At 31.5% G+C, this 15815-nt stretch overlaps 3 protein-coding genes across 7 annotated transcripts; 1 reads left to right on the top strand and 2 right to left on the bottom strand.

Moving 5' to 3' along the window:
* Positions 1-48: 48 nt before the first annotated feature.
* Positions 49-2660, bottom strand: LOC126917577 (odorant receptor 9a-like). Of its 2 annotated transcripts, XM_050724584.1 has the most exons (10): positions 2407-2660; positions 2127-2296; positions 1869-1994; positions 1684-1801; positions 1314-1575; positions 995-1096; positions 794-884; positions 584-720; positions 372-504; positions 49-281 (listed from the first exon to the last, which is right to left on the bottom strand). In XM_050724584.1, coding segments are annotated over exons 1-10 (1194 nt in total). In that variant the 5' UTR covers positions 2408-2660; the 3' UTR covers positions 49-227. The 2 variants fall into 2 exon arrangements, with proteins under 2 accessions (XP_050580541.1, XP_050580542.1); XM_050724585.1 differs by having other exon boundaries at positions 2127-2660.
* Positions 2661-3468: 808 nt separating this feature from the next.
* LOC126917576 (odorant receptor 9a-like) lies at positions 3469-11416 on the bottom strand. 2 transcript variants are annotated; one of them, XM_050724582.1, is made up of 10 exons: positions 11203-11416; positions 7774-7943; positions 7514-7639; positions 7329-7446; positions 6956-7217; positions 6242-6343; positions 6064-6154; positions 5854-5990; positions 5642-5774; positions 3469-5562 (listed from the first exon to the last, which is right to left on the bottom strand). In XM_050724582.1, coding segments are annotated over exons 1-10 (1194 nt in total). In that variant the 5' UTR covers positions 11204-11416; the 3' UTR covers positions 3469-5508. The 2 variants fall into 2 exon arrangements, with proteins under 2 accessions (XP_050580539.1, XP_050580540.1); XM_050724583.1 differs by having other exon boundaries at positions 7532-7639.
* A 1833-nt stretch (positions 11417-13249) lies between these two features.
* LOC126917579 (transcription elongation factor S-II) lies at positions 13250-15784 on the top strand. Of its 3 annotated transcripts, none has more exons than XM_050724594.1 (4): positions 13250-13471; positions 14230-14407; positions 14506-14861; positions 14943-15784. In XM_050724594.1, exons 1-4 carry the CDS (start codon positions 13403-13405, stop codon positions 15276-15278), a joined length of 939 nt encoding a protein of 312 aa, XP_050580551.1. In that variant the 5' UTR covers positions 13250-13402; the 3' UTR covers positions 15279-15784. The 3 variants fall into 3 exon arrangements, with proteins under 3 accessions (XP_050580551.1, XP_050580552.1, XP_050580553.1); XM_050724595.1 differs by having other exon boundaries at positions 13250-13479; XM_050724596.1 differs by lacking the exon at positions 13250-13471 and adding an exon at positions 13531-13772.
* Positions 15785-15815: the final 31 nt, after the last annotated feature.

The raw sequence follows: 15815 nt of genomic DNA, 5'->3' as shown, positions 1-15815 counted from the left end.
CAAGGCAATATTGTTTCCATGCTTAAACAGTAATACCGAAATAAGCGCTTTGTTTATGTGTACATTTATTTATTGTACCATACATTGATTTACACCTTCTTATTATACATATCTAACTAGCTACTATGTAGATACGCATTGCCATATTCGCATCAGTAGTTGATCATTGTTCGGTATCTTTTACATCAAAAACAGGATTGACAGGATGAACTTCTTCCGAGAACGAATTAGTCTTTCAATGATAGGAGCACCATGAAGTATGATACGCATGTCTTAAATGTCTTAAGATATGAAAAAATATCAATTACTATTTCGTTACTTACATCATGACGAAAAATGATTATACCCATTTTATACTATCATGTACGTACTATTCCAAAATTTTCTATGTTCATTTCGTATATCCCTCCTGCTGTCAATTTACATGGTTTACTAGATCTCATTTGCATCATGTGAAGTATTCTTTGTACATTTATTGGCATGTCGTACCACATTGAGCGGTATCTATTAGATATAAAATTAATACAGATGTTCTACCGAACTGATGACTTTTCGAACGTTTAAAACATATTTATTAACATACATATCATTAGTTAACTCGAAACTATGATCCGTGATTACTTGTCCAGGTAAGGTAATAATAAGCAAATGGAATTGTTGGCCCACAAGAAACAGTCCAATTCTGAGAGCTTCTTCGGGTCGATGCAGATTTATAACTGCCTAATTAAAAGGTACCAATATAGTTTAATATTTGATTCATTAATATTTTCTATAATTGCAAAATAATTCTTACTTGTACGGCTGTTATGGTCATACCGACCATAGTTAGCAAAATTTGGAAAAAGAAACTCCTGCGGCTGCTGTCATCTAACATCTCGAATAATCTTAAAATACAACCAAAGAAAAAGTCAACCGTAATCTGTAAACTCTTTTGCTACTTTTTCTATTATAACTTTTTTATTATAATGTTAATTATAACTTTATCGTTACTAACTGGAGGGCATTCTTATGCATGGTCAAGCATTGTCTAAACCGTTCAGTGTAAGTTTCGTTTATACGAACACCAGTAGATCCTGTTGCTGTTATAATGTTCTGCCTATATCATTAATAAGTATCTGAATAAAGGAATTCCATTTTTCTTTATATTAAAAGAAGTTAGATAAATTGAATTTAAGATAGAAGTAATTTCGAAAAAATGTTATTTTTATTATTTTTTACAAATACTGTAGCGGACAAAGAAAATCTCATGATGTCATTCCTTGCAGCTTGCTATTTTATGTAGAAATGTTTCTAAAATATTATTATATACTTACCCACATATAGCAAATATGGCACAATCGTGATGAACGATTTGTATATACAATGAATCGATAGTGACTGCAATCATTACTGTTACGAATGAACACCAAAGTGAATGAAAATATATAGGATAAAAGTACCGATTTTCATCTAGAAAGTATGTCAGTCTAAACATTTGATGTCTTTGGCGAGTTTCATTGAGCGGTATGATGATATCTAAGAATGCAGGGTATAACGGAATGACTATAAATCCTGACATACATGACAACACAAAAGCTGAAAATATCAGGAACTTGTCATTCGTATAGAAATTATTAAAAATGTTAATATATAAAAACATATTCAATGTATAAAATTTATAGAAAGATAAGTTGCAACAGTTACTTCTGTATATTTCACCAATCTTATTTCCTTGCTTAGTAATTTCCTCAAGAATATGTATTTGACTTTTATCGTTTAATAATTTCCAGTCTTTCTTTATAACATCGAACATCTTTTCAAACTAGAAAATAATTGTATTTAGTGATTTTTATTTTTACCACAGAATTCGTTTTCATAAATTTATATACATTTTCCTTGTAAATTTCATGATTTAGCAATTTTATTAAGACAGCTGATACCGAAGCCACTACAGGCATGCCTTCCAACATCCCTCCTAGATCTTTTTCGTATAATGACGTAAAAATTTGTGCAAACTGTTGAGTAAAATCTCTAATTATATTGCATCCAATATCCTTTCATCAATTTCATGTAACCAATATTCACAATATTTTTTTAACAACATAAATCGTTAACGTATTTAATTCATCTGTAGCATTCTTACTTACCGCTGGAAAATAGAATGTCAATAGACTGCCTGTCATCACGGTTACATTAAATTTGCTGCTCCATCGCGATTGTTTTGGAAACTGTCCCAAGAATAGTAAATACTTTTTAAATACTTTGTAATAAGAAATATCAAATACAGTGCTTGTGCGTCTTTCATTCTTCTGAAACACTAAATAATATATATATACACATATAGTTGGTATAACATTAATGTTATTAGTGAACAAAGTGGTAAATATTTTAATCGTGATATATGTATATTGTATCTCTTTCTCTTACTGCCAGTGTTTCAAAATTTCTGGAGTAATACTATGGAAACGTAGTGTGGTACGAACGTTTCAACAATACTGCTGGACACGAAGTATGAATCTACTCTTTAGAGATCCGGAATAAAAAAACATTTTGTTGGTCAGATAAGATATGGATATCTTTTACATTCAGTGACATCATGTTATTTTCATTATTACAGGTAGAGTATGTGTACATTGAAATTTATGAGATAGCTATTAGTCTATAAGAAAACGATGTACTTATCTTTCTCTTTTTCAATCTGTTGTTGAATGACTCTGTGATAAACAGAAAATTGATCGTTAGAAACTTCTGAATAGTTAAACAAAAATTATTATAGGCTTTCATTTATACTATGTCTATTTGGATGAATTGAAATGATATTGTAGTTGAAACGATATTGACCGATGAAGTGAACTCTTTTCGTTTGAATTCTCTTATTCAAATTCCGATTATTCGAAAGTAGTAGCGAGAATCAGAATCTTTACCATATGTATCGTTTGTTTCTCCATAGATTTAAGTAAATGAAAGCATCTTAGTAACAAGTCTGTAAAAATCTTAGTGCAAGTTTCGTGTTTTGCATAAATGCCATTGCGTTCATTTTACATGGTATCGACGACTTCAACAAATTTGCTCCTGTTCGTCAAATAATCTTGGTAATGATCATCTCTTTAATTTATTTTATAACTTATATATGGAATATCTCTTTGATTTTTTCTGAAATATGTTATATTATCGTAGATGCACAGTATTTAACTAACAATTTTGGAAAAAGAAATAACTTGTCAAAGTAATTTATCTCAATTAACATATATTAACATATATCAAGTATTAATATTGTCATTCAGATTATCTTCATATTAATGTTATCCTTTACTATTCATCAGAAAAGAAAGTAAAATACGTCTCTTGCGAATTTTTCAGCGACATTTTGTTGTAGGCTCTAATTAATTGCTTTTTCAAAAAAATTGTTTATTAAAGTTATCGAAGTGCTTTTTAAGACTCTGTAACAAGAATTGCCGTCATCTTTTACGACTATACGACTATAACTAAAGGGAAGACATGCAATAACGTTTTTCTGTGACTCCTACCGTGATGAATTCGGCTGCGTGTTTTTAAGTGTTTACTAAGCAAAGGGTAAGGAAGTATCAAAAACATTGATTTCTAATAATCTAGAGTCAACTAACTGACTTCCACTCTGTATAGAAAGGCTATATTTGATAACAACGTTTTTAGAAAGTGTATGATTAAAACAGTATGTGACATCTTATCATAAGACGAGGAATAATTTAATATCTACAATTATGTGTTAATTATAAAATTCTTACTATTCGAGGATTCAGCTATCGAAAACGTACAATAACAGTAGTGGTTTTCATATACGCTAATTCTCTAATATTTGAAGATCTTTTCCGTATGTAAATTCAAGGTGAAATATGATGAAGACTAGAGAGATGTGTGTTATGCTATGCTCAAATCAAAGCATTCTATGGCAATTGTGTGTAGTGGACAAAGAAATTAATTAGGTATGGTGGACAAAAATTGTCCAATTTTTTCGGACAGTCATCGATTTCAGTGAGATGAAGTATTGAAAACGGTGATTAGGACGTTTCGTAGAATATTCAGTCACAGATTGACTTCTCAGTAATTGAAGATGTTTGAATCCATAAGAACATATGAGATATTGTGTATTACGAACAGTTTGAGCTACCCATTTTCTAAATAACACTGAATCACTTCGACCAATGCCAGGTTTTTTATTTGTACAATATAGAGATTCTTCACTTGCCTGCTTCCCATCATTCTTTTGCGCAGTGTGTTTGTTCAGAGAAACCGCATGGCGCTAAAGGTAGAAATACATTACTATCGCATCACGTGAAATCACATACTATCACATAGCGTATTGCATATAAACAGCATGACGCGATAGTAGTTTATTTCCAATGGATTTAAAACAATGAGAATATGTCGGATTACACTTTTCGAATGTTATGTGAAGTCACGTGCTATAACGTGATAGTAATGTGTTTCTACACTTTCTACCTTAAGCAGTCAGCCATAGCGTCTTAACAGATGAAACGTGCGACGTATTCGTTAAAACAGTACAATGGTGGGAACGGCGTTTATCACCCGGGAGACAATTTTGGATAGCGTTGGCTTAAGTTGGGGTCAAACCGTCCAAATCGTCGCAAGCTGTTCTTTTATCACGTTCGAGTCGTAGACCACAGGTCGGGTAATATCAATGTGTTTATCGGCGGTGCTTCGCTTATATTGTAGTTTGATTTATGTTATCCGTTCAAGTACGCAACGTTGCGGAACGATTCGATTCAGACAGAAGCAACTTATACCACCAGTTCACGCTTGGCAAGAACAGGCGACAGACGCAGAAAGAACGGTGCAGTATCTTTCATTACGAGGTGTTAGTAGCCGCAGGATACAGGCTTTGCGTCGCATGAAACCAAGTTAAATAGTCGTGCTCGCTTTAATATTCTTAATCGAAATAATTATACGTGCTCATATTTATTTCATCGCCGCTGTTAAGTTACATCAAGTTCAGTTCAGTGGATTTTGTTAAATTTAATTTAATTTAGTTCTTACAATAAACTTTCTTACTGTGTTATGCTCATCTTGTTTGTTTTCGTGCTCTCGTTCTTAGTTTAAATCCTTTCTTTCGGTATTATGTTAGAGTTCTAAACACTGTTTAAACATGGTTTCGTTCTAAATACTGTGCCTTTACACGCTAAGATATAGCTATGAACGTGAAATACAAAATGTCATTTTCATTTGATGATATTGAAGTGATCAAAATTTATTTAAAAAGAGAAACAATATTGTTGTCATGTTCAAGCAATGATATCAAAGAAGAAATGAGGTATATAGTGATTTTATTTACGTGTGCTTATAATTATTGTATCTTGATGCTAGTGTTCTATGTAAACATTATTTCATTGTACGCCTTGTATGCATTTAATATTAATAACACCATAAAAAGTAGAATAGATACACATTACCATATCAATACCAATGGTTAGCTTCCGAAGAATCTTATAAATTGAACGTACGGCTTTCATTCAAATTCATTTTGAAAACGAATCAGTCACCCAAGGATAGGAGAACCGTAAAATACGATACACATGTTTTAAATGTCTTAAAATAAAAAATATTATTATATCATTATTTAAAGTACAACAAAATAATTACAAACCCAATACTGCAAAGTACGTACTATTCCAAAATTCTCTATGTTCATTTCGTATATCCCTCCTGCTGTCAACTTACATGGTTTACTAGATCTCATTTGCATCATGTGAAGTATTCTTTGAACATTTATTGGCATGTTGTACCACATTGAGCGGTATCTATTAGATATAATATTAATACAGATGTTATACCGAACTGATGATTTTTCAAGCGTTTAAAACATATTTGTCAACATACATATCGTTAGTCAACTCAAAACTATAATCCGTGATCACTTGTCCAGGTAAAGTAATAATAAGCAAATGGAATTGTTGAGCCACAAGAAACAGACCAATTCTGAGAGCTTCTTCAGGTTGATGCAGATTCATAACGGCCTAATTAAAATGTATTAATAGGTTTCAGCGTTTGGTTTATTAATATTTTCTATAATTGCAAAATAATTCTTACTTGTACGGCTGTTACGGTCATACCGACCATAGTTAGCAAAATTTGAAAAAAGTAACTTCTACGGCTGCTGTCATCTAGCATCTCGAAAAATCTTAAAATACATCGGAAGGATAAGTCAACTTTTATTATAACTTTTTAATTTATATCGTTATATAATTATAATTCTATCGTTACTAACTGGAGGGCATCGTTATGCATAGTCAAACATTGCCTAAGCCATTCAGTGTAAGTTCCATTTGTGTCGACATCAGTAGATTTTCGTGCTGTTATGAGGGCCTGCCTACATCATTGTCAAATATCTCAGTAAAACTGTAAAACTGTTACATCCTGTCTAATTTCGATGATTTTTAAATATGTTATAAAGCTCAACATTTTAAGCAACTCTTTCATGTAACAGCCAATGGGCCATAGTTTCTAAGATATTAGCAAAAATCCAACGACATTAAAGTGAATTCTGCCTATAATTACGTAATAGCATACGTGTTATCATCGGTTGCTAATTATGTAGCGGACTTGTATAATAACTCTGTTATTAATAATAATAATTAATGATAACTTGTATAATAACTGTATACTCGAGGTTGCAAAAGGTACCTGTCGTATACGTATAACTTATAGCTCGATTTAAAAGTGAATATCATCAACGTGTTAGTTTAGGTTTTAGTTAAAGTTACATGATAGTTACATATAAAAGAAAGAGTTGTTCAATTTGCTGAGTTTCATAACATATTAAAAAATCATCTAAATCGGAGAGTAACAGTTTTACAAATTCACCTGTATCTTAATAGAAAATATCATTTTTATTATTTTTCACAGATACTGTAGCGAATAAAGGAAATCACTAGATATCCTTCCGCTATATGTATACTTGTACATATTATTATATACTTACCCACATATGGCAAATAAGGCGCTATCGTGATGAACAATTTGTATGTATAATGAATCGATAGTGATTGCAATTATCGTTATTACGAATGCACACCAAAGTGAATGAAAATATATAGGGTAAAAGTACCGATTTTCATCTAGAAAGTATGTTACTCTAAACATTTGTTCACGATGGCGAGTTTCATTGAGCGGTGAGATGATATCCAAGATCACAGGGGTCAATGGAATAATTATAAATCCTAACATACATGATAACATAAAAGCTGAAAATAATATTAATAACTTATCATTTGTATAAAAATTATGAAAAATGTTGGTATATAAAAATATAATCAATATGTAAAATTTATCAAAAAATAAGGCACAACAGTTACTTCTATATATTTCACCAATCTTATTTCCTTCCTTAGTAATTTCCTCAAGAATATGTGTTTGACTCTTATCGTTTAACAATTCCCAGTCTTTCTTTATGATATGGAACATCTTTTCGAACTAGAAAATAGTTACATTTTATAATCTTTATTTTCATCATAGGATTTTTCTTTATAAATTTATATACATTTTCCTTGTAAATTACATGATTTAGCAATTTTATTAAGGCAGCTGTTAACGTAGTTATTACAGGTACGGCTTCCAAGAAACTTGCCACATCTTTTGCGTATAATGACGTATAAATTTGTACAAACTGTTAAGTAAAATCTCTAATTATATTGTATCCAATATCTTTTTATCAATTTCATGTAACTAGTTTTCACAATATTTATTTAACAACGTAAATATTTTTCACATGTTTAACATATCTATAATAATTTTACTTACACCTGGATAATGTAATGTCAATAGACTGCCTATCATCACGGTTAGATTAAGTTTCTTACTCCAGTGCGATTGATTTGGAAACTGTCCCAAGAATAGTAGATACTTTTTAAATACTTTGTAATAAGAAATATCAAATACAGTGCTTGTCCGTCTTTCATTCTTCTGAAACACTAAATAATATAATTATATTTTGTTGTTTCCGCTGGCATTTCGGTTTTGTAATGATCTTCAGTTTACATTGTACAACCATACATATAAACAATAGCATTAAATAATATATATATATGTCGGGTTAATGGCAGGATTAGGGTTGTGGGCGTTTAAAGAATCTCCACTGGTATTAGCCATTGTTGTAGTACAATGGAGAGTTTATTGGCACAAGTATGGATATGACAGATTTGACAATTAACTGCGGCGGTTAGGCAATCGTAACGCTAGTGACAATGGTCTTAGGTTCGACAACGAATCCGTGGTCAACGGGTCATTCAATCCGACTGTAATTGTTCGAAAGTTATAATAATGAGCTTGGGTTCGAAGCGACAATCAGTCGCCAAACGTCGCCGCGGTTAAGGGATGAACGTTTTGTCTAACAAAGTTATGGAGAAATTCTATAGCCCTCCATAAAAAGAAATAATTGTAGCGGCACTCGACAGTAAACATTCTAATGGTTTCTGTCCCGGGTAAGTTGATTGCCGGATGTCAAGGCATATCCGCAGTATATGTTCAGCTAGCCTGATAACGTTATAAATCTTAAGTTTTAATTAACGAAAACAGACAAACAGTCTTTTTCCGCGAACGACGCTTCCCGCCAGCAACGTTCCCTTAAGGGCGGCTGGCATCCTTCTCTAACCACCATCATGGAAATCGACCAATTAACAGTAACATCAATTTTTATCATCTTCCGAACGAAGACTTTTCTCCACAAATCTAAGGACCTTAGACACACCCATGTTAGTTTTCCTTAATAGCGTCACCGTGATGGAGAGACATTCTCTCATACAATCTCATCAACGATTAAAGTATCGTTTCTACAGGAGTGATTACCCGGTGTTCTAAGATTGAGTACAATTTAGATGTTTACAACTTAGACGAAGAGTAATGTTCACTATCCCCTTGACCGCGAATTCGTTGTTGAACCTAGGATCATTGTCATTAGCTTCTCGAGTATCTAATTATCGCGATTACTTGTCAAATTCTATAATAATCATATTTGCACTAGTAAATATATCCTCCATTGCATAACGATAACGCTTAATCCAAATGAGGATTCGTTTCACGCCCACAACCCTAACCTTAGTCTTAACGCCAACCTGACATATATATTTGATATAACAATATATAACAATAATAATGAACGACATGGAAAATATTTTAATCGTGATATGTGTGTATTGCATATTCTTCCTTTTAACCCCCTCGCGCATTAGCGACAATTTTATTGTTTACGAAAATGCCATTTTTATATGAAATATAGGCATGTATACATTTAACGACGCGAGCAGAGAACGACTCATTTTTTCCTTTCGTTCACATAAAAAAAAAATTCAATATTTGCTTCTGTTAATAATGCCATAGAGGCATAACCGGGTACTTAATATATTTCTCCTGCTAGCAAAGGTCAAATGGCAAAAAGAACCTTGTTGTATTTTCGAGCTATCGCGGGGAGACACGGTCGCGAGAAAACGCATCAAGTAAAGGGAGTCGTACATTTCCGTTACGATCGTAATGATCGACACCACGAATAGATCGATCCCCTGATTTCCGTTAAGATAATAGGGGTAGTTGTATACTTTGTACAATCACACAAATTAGTAACGCCGCTGATTAAGATACAGGTGACGAAGAAAAGGATTAGTCGTAAATGAGAGAATTCGTATATATGTTGACTTTGACTGTTCGTTGGTTATGAGAACCAGTAGAGTGACCCTCCTGATGGCGTAGCAGAAGTCGGAGCAGTAGGAACAGTCGGAACTGTAGGAACTCTGAAGAACGCGGATTCGTTGCTCACATTTTTAGTTAGGAAAGTGAGGGCAATGATCCGCGATGCCGATTGATTATGACCAATGTTGGGAATGAAGATGGGAGGAAGAAGCCTCCTACTAACGTGGTTCATGGGTGACATTGTTTATGGGAAAAATCAGCTTTTCCGTTAGACAACTATTTGTTTTTTTCCCATTAGGTAATTAACTTTCTCCGTAATTTGCAAGAACGTACAATGGACCTAAGGACTTTTTAAGTACCAATTATAAACCGAAAATATTTGCAGGATTAACGATTCTTGCGGGTTTATAAGACTCGGTTTATGGTGGGACCTTAGATTATCGAGGGTCTTTCTATGGGTGCTTGGGCCTTGACGGTCAGACAATGAAGGGCGTCGTGCGGACCGTACGGAATCAGGAAATCAGAGATCCTCTTTGAAAAAACTATTTAAGATATAGAAAATCATGATTGTTTGCAAATATTGTGCAAATATCATGAAGTGTGCAAATATTTATCCTATAGGTGTGGCTAATATCGGGTACCTATTAAAAACACATAAAATATGATATAATTATAAAATCTTTATTTCTATTATTACAAAACTGTGAAACTGTAGAAACACTACCTATCCTCAAGTTTTGATGATTTTTGGATGTGTTGTAGAAATCGATATTTCAAACAACTCTTTCCTATACGTAGAAAGGATGCATTCGCTTAGTTTCTGAGATATTCGCGAAAAACTGGCATTAAAATTCATTGAAATCGGAGGTAGGCAGCTTTTCGACAAAAGTAATAAGGAAAGCTTACAAAGGAAAGTTATTTTATATGATTTTGACAAATATTAGCTTATTTCAGTTTATATTAACTTATTTTAGCTTACATTAACTTCTTTCAATTATTTAGAAATTCTTTTTTCGTATGATCTTTTTCCGAATCCGAACAATTTCTTGTTCGAGCTGACTTTTATATTGTTCCAATTGTAGCACAAATGAATGAATACTAAAACACATTTACACTATAGATAGAAAGCAAGTATAGCAAAGCAGCGCCGGTTACCGGTTTTACCACACAATCAAATACCCGATATTATAATTTATATTAGACATTTACACTTCAGCATGCGATAAGAAATCGAGTAAAATGTCAAAATACCGTGTAAAGACTGCAAAATAAAATTCACTACTTATCGTAATAATTTTTTAAATTCAAGTGATAAAAAGTTATTAATTTACCAACACAACATTGATGCTTTCCAACCTGAAATTTTTTAACTTCACTGGATGAAACATTTGATGTTCTCTGCTCTACTCTTATGATCTCATAATGACTTAAGGTCAGCCCGAATGTAACATCATACAGTATGTCTTACATACCCGGTTACACCCTACGTTCCTCTATTATATAAATACTAAAGTAACAGTTTTGTCGCTAATGCGCGCACAACCTTACTTCTTAAATTTCTCGAATATGTTTCCAAATATCTTGAACGATTATACGTATGTTTCGAGATACGTAAGGTAGATACGTGGCCACGAAGGTTTCAACAATATCGTTACTGAAACATGAATCTATTCTTTATAGACTGGAAATAAGAAATGTTAGTAAGATGATTGGATGAATCTTTCATACTCAATACTGTATACAGTACTGCAACAATTTATGTTATTTTCACTATTATAGGTAGCACAAGTTATTTGATACCGGATAAGTATATACGTATGCTATAGTTATTACCGTCTATAAGAAAATTACGTTCATTCAATTTTATTTTTCTTTTTTTCAATCTGTTTGCGATTCCGTAATAGATGAAAAATTGCTTCTAAAATTACTCGTTCAAAAAAGATAAACTGCGCTTATCAGAATGTATTGAAATAGCATTGTAGTCGATTTCAATTATTCGAAAAATTATAGACGATATTAAGAATCAGAATTTTTATTGTATGAACTGTTCATTGTTCAGTTAGTTTAGGTAAATAAATATGAAAAAATCTTAATTATTAATAGGTTTTTTTTATAAATTGATTCTCCGTATAAAAATTTAATAGCAATAGTATTTGTAACGTTTCGGAGTGCCTTATTCCATTCCATTCTTTGCAGAAAAATATTACAGACTATTGAGTAATACTCTACGGATTTTGAATAGCGTATTTTGTAATTTTGCTTATTATTACCACTATTATGACTACTGGGAATGATCATATTTACTGAAACCGATAGTGCTGGAACTAGTAATCAAGTTTACTGGAGAAATAGTTACAAAGAAGAACGGTAAATATTTCAAAATAAACTTTTATTATTTACATAATATGATATAGATTCTATGGTATAACTATTTTCAAATCAAGCATAAATTTTATTGATTAAACACCAATGTCTTACTAATATTAGATTAAGACGGAAGCATTATCTCGTTCCTAAAATTTTCCTAAATATTATTTTATTACAAATTCTACATAAAGACCGGAGGGAGGAACACGATAAGTCACATTTCCTATTTTTTTCGGAGAAGTAATTGTAAGATTCAGTACATTATTAATCAGTCTCATATCGCCAAAATTATCTTCATATTTAATTTTGGTGTTAGTCATGTGTTTTTTTTTTCAAAATTTTTCAAAGTTTTTTGTCAAAATTTTAAAAATATTGCCTGTATTTGCTTACATGTTTGGAATCAACAAATCAGTTTCATCTTCAGTTATATTGTATCAAAATTCTGCTACTTAATTATAATAAAATCAAAATATTAACAAAAATGTACAATTAAATTGCTGAATAGTTATTCTGTTACTTCCTCACCAATTTCGATGGCCTTGGAATCAAGGTCAGCATTTTGAACAACTTTTTCCTATGTATATAATAGGGATCGGTAAGTCACAAGTTGTATACAAAAGTATGTCTAGTATCATATATGGCGCGTGAAGCTGTCGATGTGTCACCTTCTCATGAATTTAACGGAATTTTTTTTATATCTTTATAGTGATGTACAAACAATGAAAAAAATAATTAGAAGTCCAGTCACTGAATTTCAAATACACAGGAATAGATAGGGTTAAGCTATTTAAATATGGCGGGTCCGCGCAAGTTGTGAGGGCAATATCAATAATAATGCGGCTACATCAACACAATGATAATATAGACACATACACGCATATACAGGCAATAATAATAATATCTAATCTATAATTTTGTACAAAATATAGGAAGAAAGTGCATATATGATACCAAATATATGTTTGTGTATAACGCGAAAACTAAAATCGATCACTCCACATATGTATAGGAAAAAATTGTTCAGAATGGTGATCTTGACAAAATGTTTCAAAGATATCAAAATCGATAAGGAGGTAACTATTTGGCAAATTCACCAAATGTATTTATTATGCATTCCTCCTCTGACAATGAGAAATATTCTTTATATAAAATTTTTAAATATTCCCGCCCTTAAAAGTTTTAACTTATTTCCTCTACGATAGATGGCACTATAATATCATATAATGACCGCAACCTTAGCGTGTTGTAAGTTACCTATTCAGTATCGAACTCTGCATCGCAAGTTACGGTTATAAGGATACTCGGAGTTTGTTATTCATTTGATCGGTGTGTTGTATGTGTTTATATTGGTTTCTTGTGTAAAAACTACAAAATTTTCATAATGAGTGCTGAGGAAGAAGTGCTACGGATTCAAAAAAAATTGAACAAAATGTCGAGCGGAGACGGGACGGTGAGTAAGTGAGTAAAATATAGTTGTGTACCCTGCTCGGCATATTGGAGGCTGTTCATTAAGCAAAGCTCTTTTCCAATATAAACTGTGATTACTCTAATACATCATCGTAAATGTTTAACAAATACAAAGAAATATAACAAATACAAATATCGTTTGAAACTTTTCTCCAGAAATAAATGTTTATTCGTATGAATTTTTGTATACACAGTAATTCGATGGTGTTAAAGCAACAAAACGTATTTATGGAACTTTAATATTTTGCACGATAATTTTAATGCATTCATAAAACTTGAGAAAGGCGAGTCATGTTATTTTCGTTGTAGAGTTTTCGAAAATTCAGCCTATAAAATTTTCTATTCACATAAGTATTGAAGTCGTCGCTAAAGTATGTAGTCGCACTAATTCAAAGCTTATTGGTATAGACTTTTCGTTTATGCTATAATTATTACTTGTATATATTTATATATATATTATATATATTATTTGTATACATTATTTATATATATTATTTGTATAGTTCGACTGTTTACATTTAAAGTCACTTTAAAAAAATTGTCTGATACATACACAAATTATATCCTTATATAAAATTGGTTACAATGCATGTTTTGATGATAAAGATACATGATAACAATGTATTCAGTAGATTATATAAATATCATGTATGTCTATATGTGTAATCTATATTAAATAAATATAAATGGATCATATACACTTAGATTTCTTTTTATAATAAAAGTGTGTTCATATTACAGGGGCAAGAACAAGCACTGGAATTACTTAAAATATTACAAAAATTGCCTGTGGATTTGGAACTTCTGACCAAGACACGCATTGGGATGACAGTGAATGCATTGAGAAAATCAAGTAGAGACGAAGAAGTTATATCGTTATCCAAAACTCTTATTAAAAATTGGAAGAAATTTTTATCTGGTAAGAAAATAAATTTAAATATAAAATTAAAAATAAAAAAGTAAACATAAAAGTAAAATTTCTCTTAGATAAATTAAAATGCTTTATCTTTTCCATAGGGTCCAATAAAGAAAAAGATTCTACTTCTTCAAGTAGTTCAAAGAAGAAAGACGATAAATCAGAGAAAAGCAAAGATGATGGAGAACAGAAAAAAGAAAAGGATAATGCAGATGGAAGTGATGTTAAAATAAAGGAAGAGAAACCTCATAAAGATATTCAAAGAAAACAGTCTACGTTTCCTGCTCCTACAACCACAGATGCTGTAAGGCTTAAATGTAGAGAGCTACTGGCAGCAGCTTTAAGAGTAGATGGAAATACAATTGATGGCTGTGCTACTCCAGAGGAATTAGCAGAAGAACTCGAAGAAGCAATTTATGCAGAATTTAAAAATACTGATAATAGATATAAGAACAGAGTAAGATCCTAATTTCTTTATATTTTTATATTTTGTATTTATATAAATACGAAACCTAATTGTATATATCTAATTATTTAGGTGCGAAGTAGAGTCGCTAATTTACGTGACGCAAAAAATCCTAATCTTCGAACAAATTTTATTGCCGGTGCTATAACACCTGCTAGGCTTGCTGTTATGACTGCAGAAGAGATGGCAAGCGACGAAATAAAACAATTAAGGGAACAGTTTAAAAAGGAAGCAATTAATGATGCACAACTTGCTACAGTACAAGGAACGAAAACTGATCTATTAAAATGTGGAAAGTGCAAAAAACGTAATTGTACTTATAATCAAGTGCAGACACGTTCAGCTGATGAACCTATGACTACCTTTGTGCTATGCAACGAATGTGGAAATCGATGGAAGTTTTGCTAAATATCTTTACCTTCCACAGTTTTTTCCGATTGCAATGGAGAGGAAAATGTATTTCGTTCAAGACCTACCTATTATTAATCATTATTATGAGAGTTAAAGAAACTCAGTGCAAATATATTGCATATTTACAATTCACAGGTTACATTGAATACTTAATGATGTTTTTAATTTTTCAACGAGTTAAAAAGTATGTCAGTTTTCATTCAATTGTATATACTCATATTTGATTGATTTACCAGAGGTCTCATAGGATTTAAAGATTAAAGACTCATAAAAGCTTTATAGGATCTAAAACATATTAACAAAGAATTCATTAAATTAAACAAATTGAATGATATATGTTCTTATTTTGTGTATATACAGCATTGTTGCTGTTAAAAAGTTCGGATATGAGACTAACATTAAAATAAAAATATTTCGTTCTATATTGTACGAGGTTACATCGTATTTTATCTGTGAAAAATTAGAAATTGTGGGTACAGTTCTGAAATACATGTATGTAATTATATTGTAGTATTTTTGGAACCCTTTTTGACA

Source organism: Bombus affinis, chromosome 6, assembly GCF_024516045.1.
Source record: "Bombus affinis isolate iyBomAffi1 chromosome 6, iyBomAffi1.2, whole genome shotgun sequence".
In the NCBI taxonomy this organism is placed as follows: Eukaryota; Metazoa; Arthropoda; class Insecta; order Hymenoptera; family Apidae; genus Bombus; species Bombus affinis.
The sequence above is the reverse complement of the archived record's forward strand: the minus strand, read 5'-3'. Positions and strand labels throughout refer to the sequence as shown.